The sequence below is a fragment of the Zootoca vivipara genome, chromosome Z (genome assembly GCF_963506605.1).
Source record: "Zootoca vivipara chromosome Z, rZooViv1.1, whole genome shotgun sequence".
Classification (NCBI taxonomy): Eukaryota; Metazoa; Chordata; class Lepidosauria; order Squamata; family Lacertidae; genus Zootoca; species Zootoca vivipara.
The window spans coordinates 39,807,419-39,820,288 of NC_083294.1; the positions used below are offsets into that span (position 1 = coordinate 39,807,419).

Consider the following 12,870-nt stretch of genomic DNA (forward strand, 5'->3'; position numbering starts at 1 on the left):
CTGTGACGGAAACCAGAGCGCACGGAAACGCTGTTTACCTTCCCGAAACCTGCCGTGCTTTCGAACTGCTAGGTTGGCAGGAGCTGGGACAGAGCAATGGGAGCTCACCCCGTCGTGGGGATTCGAACCACTGACCTTCCGATCATCAAGTCCAAGAAGCCCAGTCGTTTAGCCCACAGCACCACCCCCATCCCACTATTCCACCCAGTATACAGCTGCAGCCTGCACCGCAAAAGTGGGAGTTGTAGCCTGCTAGGGGGTGGAGGAACCCGTTCTTTAACCTTCCACCTCATTTTTACAGTACTGTACTGCTGTGGAAAAGGAATCAAAGAATGTTCCCCATGAGAACACCTGGGGCTTCTGACATGTCAGAAGGCACCAAAATACAGCAACTCCTATCAGGGTATGTCAGGGTTTCCTTGAAGGCTGTTGAGTTCAATTCAACAAACAGCCCCAATCATAAAATAAGCACATATTGAAGTTCCCCCATAGAGCAGATGGGAGTGAGAGATTGCCTTAAGGCAAGACACTCTAGCAAGCCGATGGCCAAAAGCAGGGACTGAATTGGAGATTTTCTTATTTGCAGCTCAGTCTTAAGCATGCTACCGGTAGATAGGGGCTCTAAAACTACCCACAGCTACAAACGAACATGGCGTGGTTTTTACCAGTTTATTTTTGGTGTTGTGAATACAGTGGCATTCTTCCACAAGATGAATAAAAGGTATTGCACACATATTCACCCTATACAGACAAACACACCCTTTCCCCAGCTATGGCAGATTCCAGATTCCCCAAATGCGGTCAATTTCATAGAACTCCCAGCTGCACATATGCCGCTGGCTCTCCTAAACAAAAAAACCACAACATGCATGTAGCTAGCACACTTTACTGGGGTAAGAATGGGACAGAGAGGAGAGGAGTCCAGGAATAAAAAATCAAGTTGCAAACTACCAAGAAAAGTTGACTTTTCAGCCGCTTGGTGCTCAGCTGAAGTTGTTTGGTCTCAGTTCTTTTACCCAGGTGAAATGTCTAGCCACCCTCAATTATTTTGAAAGAGCAGAGTAAATAGTGAGAAAAATAAAAAGGCTCTTCCCCATCATCGCAGATTACAGAACACTCTCCCAAATGACTCTCTCTTAATAAGTAGATTATTGAGATGTACCGTATTTCACTAAGCATTTCAAAAGCTAATTTCCCTTTCTTTTCTTTTTAATTCTCTGTTCGCTTGGTTTTATTTTAAAAGCTGTGTACCCAGAGAAGCAGAATAAAGTAGTAGTTTGACTCAAGCCATCAAGAGGTGGGTTCAAATTGTTGCTCAGCCCCAAGTCAAACTGGATAGCCTTGGGCACATCACCATTTCAGCCAAAGCTACTAGAGTGGTGAGAATTTAACAGAACAGCAGCTAAATGTTGACACAGAAGTTTTAGTTGCACTTGGGACTCCCTGAAAAAAACCAACTGAATTCGAATCATGACCAGCTTGTCCTATTCATTTTTGTGTGACCCAAGGACAACAAACCTTTCTGATTGCAATGGGTGGGGTGCAGACAATGTTAGCTGTGTTTGACTCAAAGATCAATAGAAGTTGTCTTTTTTAAAATTCCGTTGATTCCAACAGGACCCAAAAGCGCCTAGCTTGCTCTGGATCTTAGTGTGGCCCCAACCCACTGTAACCCAATGTGACATTATCTTCATCCAATAACTTCATTCTGTACACCAAGTGTGGGTAAACCTTTAGGTCGCTAGACATTGCTGAACCACCATGTCCACTGGGCTAAAGCAAGGATGGCCAAAATACCAGAGACAACTGGAGCTGATGCTCAGCAACTTCTGTCGTGAGATCTGGAGTGATTATCCTGTAATTTGGCTTCCTCAACCAAGTATAGCACTTTAAACCCTCCTTCCTCCCCTACACCCACCCACCCAAAGGGCACTGTAGAAGTGCTGAAAACCCATGCACCAAGGTGGCCAAGATTCAATGATGAATACTTATGGTCATCTAATATTCTTCCCACCCATAACCTGGCTGCTGGTGGGCAAGGGACAAGGCAGGAAAACACCACAAGTCTGAAACAGTTTAAACACAGGACAAAAAAGGCACATTTTAATATTTACAAAGCATAGCATTTGGGCTATAAAGGTACCCAACACAGCTAGAAAGAAACATCTGCTCCCCCTTAGTCACCTACCTTTCCAAATGGTGGTAATTCACACAATTTAAGGTCACAAGCCTCCTACTTTCAAAGGAGTAAGAGACTCAAACTTGCATAGCATCTTTAACTCAAGTAGTCACCTTTCCTAGACCAGCATTGAAACTGTACTTCATGTTCATCCTTGGGAAAGTGGGGGAAAAAATATCTGCTATAAGTTTTAACCTGGTCCACTGGCTGGGTTGACACTGCCAGAACTGCTAATGTTTCCTTTTGCTGCTGCTGCTGCTGCAGGGAACCTTGTTCAAAGCAGAAAATTTTTAGAATATTGTCAAGAGGTTTGAAAAATGTAATACTGTTTATTTTTGCTTCAAAAACATTTCAGCATTCTAAACATACAAAAAAAACCAACATAACGTTTTTGCAAATTTTTGTTTCTCTTTTTAAGTACAGAGTGTTTTTGAACTTGTTTTCTGCGCCCTCTCTTCACGTTTTAAGCTGACAACGAAGAGACCTACAGTTTCCGTTTAAAAACTACCCCGCTTAACTAAAAAAAGGGAAAGAAAAAAAAGATTCCATACATTTTCTCATGCCAGTTGAAGTCCCCCCCTCCCCTTCCACAACTAAGAATGGCCGCAGAATGCTAGTTTCACTATATACAGAAAGACAACTTTAAGCTAAATGGACGCCCACTGTAGTGTAAATAGATCTAATTTCGTAGAGCGTGCTTTGAGACACGACCCCTCTGTGGAATAACATTACAACCTTCAGTGAGTCATTTGCCTTCCCACCCTGAGGGCATCACTGCTCAAAGCATGAACCACAAGAATCTGTCTAGTTTTTACAAACTATAGATATGTACAGTTTTATAACCCAGGATTTTCTAGCCAATAACCATATAGTTAAAACACCACCTTACAAATTAAAAAATAAGATGCTTGAGAAACATTTTTAAATGCTTTGTTACACCAACAGGAAAGTGCACAGAGTTGAGGAGAACACGAGAGCACCTTGCTCCCACTTTTTTTTCTTTTTTTTTCGTTTTAAAAATGTTTGGAAATATGTACAACTTTGTTACAGTTTCAGGGTGTAACCCGTGGCCACTTAACGTAAACTGTGGTTTGGTTGCTTTTAAGCTTTCTTCCTTCCTTCTTTCCCCCCCTTAGAGCATGTTTTATTCGAAATTCTCTTCCCCAAAGGAGCTACGTATGGTGTGGTCAGAATCCAAATTGTGTCATTTAAGCCTAATAAAAAGGGCAAATAAAGACACCGTCTTAAGCAACAGGTGCCTTGTTTTGTTTTCTCTTTTTCCAAATGGTGTTTCCCCTACTCTATGGTATTCACATGGAGACAAGTATTATACAGTTTCTCATTCATCGTCCTCCTCCTCATCATCTTCCTCCTCGTCGTCTTCTTCGTCATCCTCCTCCTCTTCTACCTTTTTTCGAGCTGCAGCAGCAGCTTTAGCCGCAGCACTCTTTGCACCATCAAACTTGCCTTTAGACTTGTAGTCAGCCACATCCTGCAACAGCAAGAGGGTGAGTTTCACTGGCATTGGCATAATCAGCAGATGTCCCCCCACCCCAACCCCCTTTAAGTGGGACAGTGACTCAGAATAGCCTCTCTCACATGGAAGAAGGTAAGAGCGCTACTGAACATGTCACCCATGGGACACCCTTGCGAGGGACGGGGAGATGCCTAGGATGAGTGTGGATCTTTTTTTTAAAAAAAAACCACACACACACCAAAACCGTCAGTACGGAGGATTGACTTTGTAACATTGCAACTTCTTTAGTTGGAAGCTGGTGATGGTCCTTAGTGGCTATAAACACTTGTGTTTAGAAACAATGGCTTGCCTACAGAGAACAGTGGGTGGGTTGCCACTTGAACAAGGGGCCCCAAGCTTCTTGCACCCCCCACCCCCAAGATGCCACTCCACCTGGAGATGTGCGTAATGCAACACAGGAGGGAAGACCCCCCCGCACAGCATGAAGAGGACTGCCTCCCATTCACCCAAGGAGCTCTAGGCATCTAGCTAGCAACGTCACACTCTGCGCTTTTTAAAAGTCAAGATTTGGTGTCAAAATTCTGTAAACCCCCCTCCAAAAAAAGAGCAGGAGTGGTCCCCTTTTTTAAGATGTTCAACTAACAACTTCCATCAGCCCTGACAACAGAGTGTGCTGGCTAGGGGTTCCAACAGCCTCTGGACAGCCACATGTTCCTCGTTCCAACTATACAGGTTTACACGAGCTAAGGAAAGTTGCATTATCTCCAGCCCTGATTGTTAGGAAGAAGAGAGCAAAGATGCCCCAGAACTCTCAGCTCCTGAACAAGTTGATCATTGACACTCCCTGCCTCTTTGCTTACAAGAGGTGCCACGAGGCACCTCCAAATTGCAAGCTACGAGTTTAGAGTAAGGGCCACAGAAACAGATTTTTTTTCTGGGGAGCTTAGTTCTTGGTATGTTTCCTGCCCCAGTTCAATGTGCCGGGTGTTAACTGGTTTACTTTAAGAGATCTGCTTTGGTGGTCCTGATTTAATGGGTAAGGTATGTGTACTTATGTGACGCAGCCCCTTTCAACTGACTCATGCTTGGTCCCTTCTGCACATGGATCACCATATACTAAAAACACACTTGCACCACTTTTAAGAGTCATGGGAACTGTAGCTTGCCCCTCACAGAGCTGCGATCCCCAGCAGCTTTAAACTAGTTTGCAAGATTCTGTGGGAGGGAAAGCATGTGCTTTATATAAATGGTGTGTATTTAACCAAAAGCTTTTAACAATAGCCTTGGAAACTTGTCTTAACTGCTGCTTTTCCCTTAAGAGTTTTACTGACTTGCGTAAGTCAGAACACCTCTTCTCCCATAGTAATTTTACACCTAACTGATATGCCTAAAGAACCTTCCAATGCATGTAACTTTTTAGAGCTTAGACCCCACCAAAAAAATCCCCTTACACGGTTTTTCGGGGTTGTTTTTTTTTATAAAAAACAAAAACAGATCAGAACTCTGTATCAGTTCTCTGCTCACTAACAGAATAGATGTGGAATTGTATGTACCCATCTCCCCTACCAGTCCATTTCCAAGTGCAATTCAAGATTGTGTTATTGTTCCTAGGGATCTCTTGTGCGAATCTGACCATCTTTTTAAGACTGGCTGTTGCACATCTCTTGCATACACCACTGTCTTCTGAAATGTGGTGGCATCTCATCTGCAGAATTCCTTGTGGCAAGAAGCAATGTTTACCTCTCTTCATTTATTTGTGTTCTTCTAGCAACTAAAAACATTCCCCAAGCTTTTGAATTGTGTTGATGCTTAATTGTACTGAACTGATTCAAATGCTGGTATTTGTGGAGGGTCTGCTGCCATTTTCAGCTTTGATAACTTGTGTCTTAATGGTGGAAGTGCGGCTGTTCTTACGCTTTATTTTATATTTGTAAGCTGCTCTGAGCAACTCCCTTTTGTGAAGAGGAAAAGGAAGGGAATGTTTTAAAATACCACCTCTTGGGATTATCACCTCTTGTGGAGACTCAGGTACTGTTTGCAGGCTTCCTATAGGAATCTGGTTGAACCTCTGGAGATTGCACTACAGGGCTTTTCCTACTCTCTTACTTAGAATTATGAAGCTTTCAAGCCTTTTAGCACAGCCCATCACTGTTCCTTTGTGATGGCTGATGGAGAAGAGATGGAAAAAGAAGTTGCAGCTTTACAACTTTCTTATAAAAAAGCAAACAAGCATGCTGGCTTCTAGGAGCCAGGGCAAGTTAGGAAAGCTTTAAAATGTTCAGTACTGAGAGCGTTTCAGTAATTTGTTTCTGCCTTGAGCCTCCAGGATGGGGTGGGTTTAATACACTTCCAATCCAGCCAAAGCCTAGGTTTCCTCCAGTGACATGAAAACCAGCATACCATACATTGCCGGTGCTAGAAGGCCTTGGAGACAAGACAGCCAAGAGAGATGCCTTTAAGCACCTTTTCCTGGTAAGTTTGCATTCGCAGATGTCACTGGAATTTGTTCCCAGTTAAGGAGCTGGCTTGGAGTGCCCTGTTAAGTTGGGAAATACTCCAAACTGGGGACACCGCAGTTCACCTCTAAAGCAGGCTTCGCCAAACTAGTGTGCCCTCCTACCTGTGCTAGCTAGTGCTGAAGGGAACTAGTAGTGCAATGAAACACCTGGAGCGTGCACCAGGTTGGAGAAGTCTGCTTTGAAGTGTTTGCCATGAGACAAAGTTTTGTTTTGGGAGCAAATGCAAACAAGGGTCCCTTTGGACAGAAGCCACCTGAACCTTACCTTCTCATACTTCTCCTTCAGTTTTGCAGCCTTGTTGTTGTAAGGCTGCTTTTCCCCATCACTGAGGTTGTTCCACATTTCACCCAATTTCTTTGCCACGTCTCCAATGGAGATGCCAGGATTAGTGGATTTGATCTTGGGACGGAATTCTGAACAGAACAGGAAGAATCCAGACCTTGTGGAGGGTGGGAGGGAGAAGACAAACCACAGTTGAGAGCTGGTGTGGTGGGCCAAGGGTCTTTTACCTACACTTCAAAAAAACTGGTCTTAAAAACAGCAGCTTCTTCTCCACAGTTACTTGGTTCAGACGCAACACTACAGAGGTTTAGCGTTGCATGTCCTAGCCCTGGCTTTGAATGCTGCCCTGGAAATGGCTGCTGCAAGACTGGAAGCAAAGGCTTCCCATTTCCTGCTCACAGCTGTACCTCAGCAGAGAATCGAGTGAGGAGTTCACGAGTCTGAGGCTTATACCCACAGCAGACAGCACAACTCCTTTTAATTACTGTTTTAGCATCGCACTCACTATTATAGGGCATTTGTTGTGGGGTGAGGTAGCAGAAATCCCTAACACTTTGACTAGAACGAAACCAGTGAGAGAAGATATAACCTAGACAGGAGCTAGGAATTTATGGGTTTAAATTCTACTTTTTAAAAACAAAACCTCACTAAATGGGCCTTGGCAAGTCACTCGTCCTCAGCACCCCCATCCCCAACCAACCCGGTCATATGGAGACACGACTTCTGGTTCATCTTACAGGACTGTTGTTAAACACTACATTTTATGTGGCACACCGAGCACTCTGGAGCGCCATTAAAATTAGGAGATCAGGGTCACTAAAGGAAGTCAAGATTTCAAGCTCCTTTTCCTCACCTCCAAGATAGTCACGTAAGTGGCAAATGGTGCCACTCTCAATCAACTACTCAGTGCCAAGATTTAAAGCTTAAGTGATCAGGCATTAGCAGCCTTCAAAAGCATTAACTTTGTTGCTGTTGCTGTTCCATGACTATCTCGAAAACTCTCAAGTCTTTCTAACCATTTGTTGTTGATAATGGGTTAACTCTCACCAAAAGCAGCAGAGTGAGAAGTTGCAGCCAGCTCTGAAGAGGGTTTGTTTTAAAAAAAATAGAGGTGTTTTATTGTAGCTTCAGTCTGATATCCCGGGGGGTATGGGAGGATAGCTCAGTGGTAGAGCACATGCTTAGCATTCATAAGGTCTCAGGTTCAATCCCCAGCATCTCCAGGTAGGGTTAGGAAAGACCCCGGAAGCCACTGCCAGTCAGTGTAGACAATACTGGCCTAGGTGGACCAGTGGTCTGTTTTGGCTTCCTGCTGCCAAATCTACTTGTTCCTTTCTTAACTTTGTTTGAATGTAGGTTGCATCTTACTACCTAATGAATCTGGAAGTAAGTTTATGTATGTATACTTATGCAGGGAAGTTACTTACGGTGGCCGTTTGGGGGCATTGGGGTCCTTCTTCTTCTTACCACCCTTTGCTGGTCCGTAATCCTTCATCTCTCTATCATACCGCACTTTATCAGCTTTAGCCATCTCATCAAATTTCCCCTTCTCTTTGCTTGACATGGTCTGAAAGGCAAACGCAGGAAGTTACTCATCTGCCTTCCCCCACCCACCCAAAAGAGCCACAAACAAAGGCAGGTCCATAGATCAAGATTTGCTTTGCATGCAGAAGGTCCCAGGCACAAATTTATTGGATGGGAAAGAGACCCTGCAGAGTTGCTGCCTTCCCAAGTAGGCATCACTAGCCTAGTGGGCCAACGGTGTGCCACTGCAGATTCCTATGTTCCAAAAACATGGCTGAGATGCCCTCAGCCATGTGCACACAGAAATGACCTTCCAAGTGCCCCCGCCCAAGTCTGTAGGACTACCAGGTCACTGATGCATACTTTGTACACGAGACAAGCTCCAAATTTAGACTAGATATGGTGGCTTGCACCCTCTTTTTGTTCCTTTCGTACACTGTATGTTGATTTTAAGACCATCTTCTTGACAGATCAGCCATAGCTAGACCTGTGCAAATGCTGCCATTCCAAGCAAAACAGAGCATGGGTAGCCAACATGGTGCTCACCAGATGTTTAGGGCTCTAACTCCAATTCCTCTCAGCCAACATGGCCAGGGTCCCTAAAAGGCCATGTTTCCTTCCCACCCTTAAAATCAAAGGATGTAGAATTCAGCTTCCTGAGAACTTCCATTCTCATATATAAGTTTGTAGCCTCCAAGATTATATAAGGAATGCTTGAAAGTTTTCTGGCAATGCCCAATGAATACTCATTGCTGGAAGCGATGGCTCAAGCAGGGTTTTAGACCTCTTGACTTGGGCTGCAAATCTCTCTGCAGTTAATTGAGAAGAGTGCCACAAAGCTCAAAGTGGGGGCTTAATGAGTTGAATTAATGGAGGCTGCTTTTGTTCCTAAAGCTGAAAGAGTGTGTGTGTGTGTTTTCTTCTCTTATTAGGCTGCTGTCTTTATTGCAAGTGTAAGAATTTGGGTCTTGCAACCAGTACCTTCCACCTCTCTGAGCACTTCTTGGAGAACTCTGCGAAGTTGACGGGAACTTCCGGATTCTTCTTCTTGTGTTCTTCACGGCAGGTCTGAACAAAGAAGGCATAAGCAGACATCTTCCCCTTCGGCTTCTTCGGGTCACCTTTAGCCATCTTTACTCCCTGGAAAGACATTTGGAAAGATCACCACCTACCACCGCAACAGACGATTTATGTTGCGTATACCAGTCAAGAAAATGTAAGTTGCATTGCCCAAAGCGTATTTGCACTTTCATGCATGCATGCACCACTTTTAAAAGTTCTCAGCGAAAACTTGCCCATTTCTGTCCACTGGGAAGTTGTGTGTGTTTTCTGAGTTGACATGGACATCATGCAAGTCCTCTGCTGGCTTGCCCACATCATTATTGTATGGTATTTTCACTTGACTGAGCATCAACTTCCAGTTGATTTGCTTACATTTGATTGCCAAGGGCCATAGCTCAATAGTAGAGCATCTTTATGCATGCAGAAAGTTCCAGGTTCAATCCCTGGGATCTTCAGGTAGGGCTGGGAATGCACCCAATTCAGAAAAACTAGAGGGCTGCTGCCAGCCAGTGAAGACAACACTGGGCTAGATGGACTTGACTCAACAGAAGGCAGCTTCCCAAGTTCCAATGTGAAGCACACATGTGAACTAGCCCATAATACCAAAGTATTAAAAGGGTTAACTAATACTATACAGTATACCTAGTTGTGACTTGCATTCCTTGGCTGGCCCACCCAGTAGGAAAACTCCCCTGCTACTTCTTCAGAACTTAAAAATAAAATAATAAAATAAAATAAAATGCATTTCATGTCAGAGTAGCTGTCATGCATCTTCTGTAGGCACTTTAGCATTTTAAAACCCTTATCTCCAAAAACAGCTTAAAATATGTTTAAGGAGTTTATTTATTACAGCGTGAGTTATAAGATTGGCTATCTTGGTAAAGCAACATCATACTTTTGATGTCAGGCTGGTCGCTGTTTATTTAATTTCCAGAGCAGTTGCTAACTTTTTTTATATGAATACACCTTACCCATCTCGTTTCCTGAAAAAGCAACCATTAGTGGGGTTAAAAAGGAGAGAAAAAACTGCTCGTGGTTTTTTTTTAAAAAAAATAATTATTTAAAATAATTATTTGTACTACGCTGTCTTTAAAAGTTGGAATTAATTTTCTTCCTCCCCAGGAAAAAAAAAGAAAGCTCAAAAAAAGAGAGCTCAAATTTCCTTTCTTTGGGAAAAAAAAGATTTTTTTTAATTTAAAAAATCCTATTTCAGTCCCTTATTAAAAGGCTGCATGACTGTCTGAAAAAGTTTCCTAGGAAGGAGGAAAAAAAACCCACCCACATTTCGTTTCTTTATGCCTTTCTTTTTTCAAGAAAAATAAAATAATTCTGTCCCTTACTCCCCCGCCCCCAAGGTCATTGGGGGGGAATCCCCCCCCCGCGTCCTCCTTTTTCATTTTGCTTTACTACATTGGGGCAACTTGCATTTAAAAAAGCCCCTTTTATTGCCTTAGCGAACGCAGCTGGGATATGCCCGGGATTGCTATATATTTGCTGGAGAGGCTCCGGTAAGCTGGGTGAAAAGAGAGAAGGGGGGAGAGAAAACGACAGGTCACCAAAGACACCAATAATTCATCTTCCATTTTGTGTAATGTTTACTCATGAAAGAAAGTACCCCTCAAATAACCCCTTCGGCTCTCCTACGGGGTGCCTTTAGCCCTAGGGGGCAAAGCCGGCTGGAGCTGGGGCAGGCGGCGGGGTTCTTGCCCTTGCTATAGCTATCTCTATAGTCTTGGTGCTTTGCTAAGGCAGGGATATGGAGTTCCCCCCTCGCCCATAGCCAGCCAGCTCCATTCGCTAAAATGGCTTCTCTACAAGGCAGCGAGACTGCTATCCCTAACAAAGCCACCGGGACCCGTCTGCTCGGATGAACCCCCCAGGAAAGGAAACCGAAGCACCAAGGCTCCCCAAAACAAGCCAGCCTTGTAGAAAAAGCTCTCCTCTTTCCAATGAGGGGGGTCTGGGGGCCCCCGAGGGTCGGGAAGGGGGAGAAAAGCAGCTTTGAAGCAGCCACCCCCCCTCTCCTCCCATGTCCCTGCTTAGCGCAATAGCCTGTATAACAAAGACTGCCATGCAGCCATTACAAGCCCTAGCTCAGCACACAGCCGCGCCGAAGCGCAAGGAGAGAAAAGTGCAGGAAATAGACAAAACAGCCCCAAAACAGCCCGCCAAGGGCACGGTCGGATAGGGAAGGAGGACCGGGGAAGGAAGCGAAAGGTTTGGGGGCTTTGAGGGGGTCCCACCGGGGTTTTTTTCCCAGCGCCGCTCCCCCTCCCCGCCTCTCTGTTGCCTTTACGCGTCTTTCTTCCTTCAGCGGTGCCACCGAAACGCCAGCCATATTAATGCACACAAGAGCTCAGCTCAAAAAGCAATGTAGTAAGGGGCGAAAGGGAAACGGTCCGGGGATTAGCGGCAGTCGGAGGGGGACATGGGGCACCTTTTCGGACAGGGGAAAAGGAGACGGGGAGGAAACGAAAGGTTCGGGACGGATCGGAGGCAAGGTGGAGAGGGAAAGGGAACAAAAACATACAATTTTTTTTAAAAAAATGTTGTTGAAAGGAATAAAGAGGCGAGGGGAGAAGAGAGATGTGTATTATCATCTCTCCATTCTCTCTCCGGGACGCGCAGAGCTTATCCCTGTCAGATGCTAAAGCGACAGCCATTATTAATGCAGAATAAACAGCAAGGCACCAGCAATGCGCACGGCTAAGGCAACTTTCCTCTATTCCCCCCCACCCCCGGATCCCCAAGAAGGCGAGCCCAGGGCAGGAGGCGACACGCGTGGAGGAGAAGCGGGGAACCGGGCTGGCATGCCCGTTAAGCGGGAGGTCCCCGCAGCCCATGCGGGGGAAGTTAATGCACCAGCGGAAAATCCACGCGTGCCCCCCGCCCCGGCACCTACTTTGTGTGTGGATCTGTATTATCCCGCCCCCCCCTGCAGAGTAAGAAACGAGAATGCATTATATATAGCCTAGCCGTGCGCCGTCGCCCTCCGTCCCCCATTCCTTTTTGCTACCACCACCTCATTAAAAATAAATATAAATAAATAAAAATTAAGCCGAGCTCCATTTACACCAGGATCCGGGACAAGTCTTGATTTCCCACGCCTAGTTAAAGACGGGTGGGTGGGTGCGAAGCCAAGAGATAAAAGTTGATCGGGATATTGAGAGACAAGAGAAATGAAATCGGGAAATCTTTTGAAATAAAATAAAAATGCAAAAGATTTTTTTCCCTCCCCCCAATTAAAAATGGAGCGCGTTGTTTTGTTCTTAAAAGGGGGAATTAAAAAGGGCTAGCAAAGCAGCCGCCCCCCCTGGAAAAAAGTTGCAAAGTGCTCCACGAAACCTACCTGTATTGTTCGCTTTAACCTAGGCGATATGCAAGGGAAGAGAGCGAGGCGCACACACGACGCGCTAAGACTCAGCGCTAGTAGATGGGGCTCAGCCTCGCGTTGGCTTCCTACGAGAGCGGCCTGATTGGCTGCGGGGCTCTGCCGTTTAAAACAACCTCCTCGCCCTGCCACTGGACAAGGGGCTCCTGAATATTAAGCAGGGCCCAGCGCCTATTGGCCGCGAGCGGTTAAGTCATTCATTCAAAAAGAACACCCGCCTGGCAGAATGGGAGCACACACACAAAACCCAAGCCACAAACCATTCTGGAAATAGGGAAAAAAACAAGGGGTGGGAAGTTCGTGGAGTTGCCAGTAGTAAAGTAATAGCAGCACACACAGCTTTGGTAAAGAGCTGCAGAGCGATCGTCTCACAGCCCACTTGACCCTGGAAGGTTTGGAGGGTGCTGCTGCTTCATCATCTTAATCTTTGCAAGAT

At 45.2% G+C, this 12,870-nt stretch overlaps 1 protein-coding gene across 1 annotated transcript; it reads right to left on the reverse strand.

The window, feature by feature from the left end:
- Positions 1 to 2,081: 2,081 nt before the first annotated feature.
- On the reverse strand, positions 2,082 to 12,502 carry HMGB3 (high mobility group box 3). Its single transcript, XM_035113265.2, has 5 exons — positions 12,393 to 12,502; positions 8,963 to 9,121; positions 7,885 to 8,024; positions 6,440 to 6,614; positions 2,082 to 3,671 (listed from the first exon to the last, which is right to left on the reverse strand). Exons 2-5 carry the CDS (start codon positions 9,110 to 9,112, stop codon positions 3,519 to 3,521), a joined length of 618 nt encoding a protein of 205 aa, XP_034969156.1. The 5' UTR covers positions 9,113 to 9,121; positions 12,393 to 12,502; the 3' UTR covers positions 2,082 to 3,518.
- Between the last annotated feature and the right edge of the window lie 368 nt (positions 12,503 to 12,870).

Bases quoted from the DNA above. Each gene is read 5' to 3' on its own strand.
- HMGB3 (XM_035113265.2), bottom strand. From the start codon at position 9,112: ATGGCTAAAGGTGACCCGAAGAAGCCGAAGGGGAAGATGTCTGCTTAT. The intron at 8,025-8,962 runs GTACTGGTTGCA...TTTGCCTTTCAG, and splicing joins AGTGCTCAGAGAGGTGGAAG to ACCATGTCAAGCAAAGAGAA. The intron at 3,672-6,439 runs GTAAGGTTCAGG...TTGCTGTTGCAG, and splicing joins TGAAGGAGAAGTATGAGAAG to GATGTGGCTGACTACAAGTC.